General features: G+C 33.9%; 1 protein-coding gene across 1 annotated transcript; it reads right to left on the reverse strand.

Moving 5' to 3' along the window:
* Positions 1-1,816: 1,816 nt before the first annotated feature.
* On the reverse strand, positions 1,817-3,502 carry LOC139497478 (E3 ubiquitin-protein ligase TRIM71-like). Its single transcript, XM_071285706.1, has one exon. It carries the CDS (start codon positions 3,500-3,502, stop codon positions 1,817-1,819), a length of 1,686 nt encoding a protein of 561 aa, XP_071141807.1.
* Between the last annotated feature and the right edge of the window lie 247 nt (positions 3,503-3,749).

The following is a 3,749-nucleotide window of genomic DNA, read 5'->3' on the forward strand; positions in this document are numbered from 1 at the left end:
GGTATTTAAATTTGATATCACTGCAGCTGATACATGTTATGCATGTTATACATCAGAAAATTTTTATGTATGAGACAATACACATTGTAAGACAATACTACGCATATCAAATGAGATGACTGGGTTTTCTCTCTCTTTAGATGCATTATTTGAAACTATTACATTTGCAATAACATATAAGTTTAAAAAAAAACATTTCTGTAAAGAAATAAGTAAACGTCCACTATATAGTATAGGAGTAGATATGCAGTTTTTTTGTTGTAAAGTAGAATATTTTACCCTACAAGAGACAGATACCAAAGCATATCCCAACTCATTAGTCATCAACAAAATGAATACTGTATGGCAAAGAACGAAAAACGACGAAAAGACATTTACAATAAAGATTGAGCAAACACTAGGAGTGGTCTCAACTGTTCTGGAGGGGGAAGCAGATCCTGCTTTACCACCATGGTGATGCTCAGTAAATATAATCAAAAAGTTAAATTTTGTGATTAGCAAGGACTGGCGCACAGATCGTTCCCATAAGCATGCCGACATTAATGTTTATGCCTGTTTGTTTTATTCACTCATCGTTGTCACTGTAATGATATTGTATTCGACTGTCATTCAAGTAAGAGGTTTGGCTAGCTGTAAAACCAGGTTTAATCCACCATTCTACTTCAGAAAATGCAGGTACTAAGTCACGGATTTTCCAGTTATTTCCATTCGTTAGATGTAATTGGGATTTTTGTTTTGTCGTTTTACTTTCCGTTTTGAATGTTCCTTGTAGTTCGGTATTTTTGTTAATTTTTGTTCCATTTCGAGGAGAAGACGACGGGAAGTGGTTATGAAAGTATGCACTCTATGCACTTCTAAGCCTTTCCTGTCGACAGGGACAAGAACCTCTGTAACAATTGATCAATATATACAGACATATCAAGTGCAGTCAATCTAAATCAAATACAATTTTTATAATCTATATTTAACAGTTGTTAAAACTTGTTGGTCGATCTATCATCAATTGTCTATCACTGTATGTATAACGGACCAATTTAGAATTAATTCTAATGCAATTATTTTGTATCAATGGTTCTGATTGGATGACAGTTAGCGTAAAATTCTCTATCTCCTTGTCTGTAACTAAAGAAGCCGACATTTTGAATTGCTGAATTTATTGATATGTAGTCGCCAGGTAAACTAAATTTGCGACAGTAAAACTACCAATGGACGTCCTTAAAGCTTCAAATACAATACAGTTATCTCTTAATTTTCCTTCAGTGGCAACTCTAAGGAGAAATTGATCACTGATAGAATTTTATAGACCTGATCCCTTGTGTCATTTATAATCTTCAAGAGTTATTTATTTGTACAAATCTATGTTTTTGTAGATACAAAAATAAGTTCAACTTTTTCTAATTGCATATTGTTCTTAGAAATTTTGTATTTGCGACAGAGGCAGGTTTCGTCTACAAAAGACTTAACAGTGACGTTCGAATCAAGTTAACAAAGCCAAATAAAGTACGAAGCTGAATGCATTGAGGACCAAAATATCCTAAAAAGTTTTGTCATATTTCTTTTCTTCAATTTAATACATAATTTCATAGAATACATAATTATACTAGATAAATTTCAATTTATTTTTAAAAAAAAAAGCAACAACAAAAATTTTATAAAAAAAGAGAAAAGCCTTGAATCTTTTTTACCTCATTTAACTATTTACATATATTCCAGACGGTTCATACTAATCTGAATATAATTATCTGTATATACATAATATAGTAACATACAAATATATGACAAATAGGTTCAGAGTTAAAAATTCACAGTAGTTGTTTTAGGAAACATCAAATAGAAATGCGATCTTGTTTTCATTGGCAACTAACAACTTGTTACTTGTTGTTTCGAAATGCAATGCATGTGGACTACTTAGGCCATCACGAGAAGACAATATCGTTCTGCAACGCTTTCCATCAGGGGTTATGATAACAACGCTGTTTGTATCCATACTGGCAACATACACGTTTCCATTGCTGTCTACAGCTATACCTTGTGGATATATCAGATTTTGTGCATCCTTAAATTCCCATTTTAAATTTCCATGGATATCATAGCATGTTACAGAATGGTTGTCTTTATTTGTATAATAAATATTGGAACCATACACTGCAACATACGAACAGTGTGGCATCTTAAATTGAACAAGTGCCTTTTCTGATTCACCAAGATTTTGCACTTCCATTATTCCTGTGCCTGACTTGCAGTATACCAAGGCATTTTTATTAAGAGCAATCCCATATGAATTACTAGTTCGTATACATCTCTTGGTCCTTCTGTTGTAAAGGTTAATAAGGTGAATACCCTCTCCATAAAAACCACTGGTAACGGAAATGGCATTTATTAATTCAAAATATGCCAAATCAAATGCGCGTGTATCTAGCTGAATTACAAACTCATGCGTACCGTTGCTTTTCAACCCAATTAGGTGGCAATTATAATAATCACAGAACATCATCTTTCCATTTTGCAGAATTGCACAACCTGTAACAAATCCGTCAGGTTTCAAATTTATTTGCAGTTTGTTGCTTAGAATGACATCATCAATGCATTTGGAAATTAAAATAGGTACGATCATCTGAGCCTGTTTGCTTTTGTTACTGCCAATAACAACTTTGCACGACTTTGACTCTACACTGATGGACCCAAAACAAGCAGCTCTGCAAATATTTCGGATTTCTTTATTGATAAGCAAAGAAAGAGTTATAATCTTGATTCCCTCGCCATCAAGGACGGCCTGAATGCATTTTTCTTTGTCTGAAACCTCTTTTTCAATGTGCTTTAATGCTAAAAATGTTTGTAAATCGGATGCGTTTATTTTGATGGTATTTTGGTTAACCTTTAGGAGAGAAATCCCTTTGTCAATGTCCTCAATCACAGACAACAACTGCTTAATTCTCTTGCTTTCATTTTCCTCTTTGGCATATAATTCTTTTATTATACTCTCTTGGACTTTGTCCAAATGGTCGTTGATCATTTTCCGGGTTTGTTTTATATGACGTTCAATCTTTACTCTTTGATCCTGAATACATTTTAAATTTTCCGTGCGGTCTTTACGAATTCTGCGTACATTTTCCAACATTTGGACCAGCGTTTGCTCTACCTCTAAAAATGCATTTGATGTCTTGACATTTTGGACGATATCATCTATTGCTGTTAGATCTTTACAATCATTATGCTTCTCTATAACACATCTTCTACAACATGGGCAATCATGTTTCTTACAGAATGTTTGATATTGTTCTTTGTGTTTTTGACATGTTTGTGTTATCTCTAACACATTTGAAGGTAGCTTTTGGTATTCTGTAATGGAAATAACGTCATGGTTCCTTGTTGATTTAGATGCACCATGGTGTTCTCTACACTCGCCACAAAGTCCCTCGTCACATTCTGAACACCACACTACTGATGCTTTGTTGATGTTTCGGAAATCGCATACACCACAAACAGTCCAATTACTCGCCATTCTACAAAACAAGTGAGTTTGGAATTTTACAAATTGGTGACACTGTAGTTGTAACTTCACAGACAAAATGTAAATATGATAAAAAAAATCATTTGGATGATTGTGATCGGCTTGTCATAGTTCGCGGATTTCGATTGGCTAATGACAGGTCGTTAAAAAACTATACCGCAGGTGTTGGTGCCACTTACTACAACTGACAACTTCATGCGTGTTTTGTTTTGTCCCGTTGTTGTTCTATGTGCAAAAT

Source organism: Mytilus edulis, chromosome 12 (assembly GCF_963676685.1).
Source record: "Mytilus edulis chromosome 12, xbMytEdul2.2, whole genome shotgun sequence".
Classification (NCBI taxonomy): domain Eukaryota; kingdom Metazoa; phylum Mollusca; class Bivalvia; order Mytilida; family Mytilidae; genus Mytilus; species Mytilus edulis.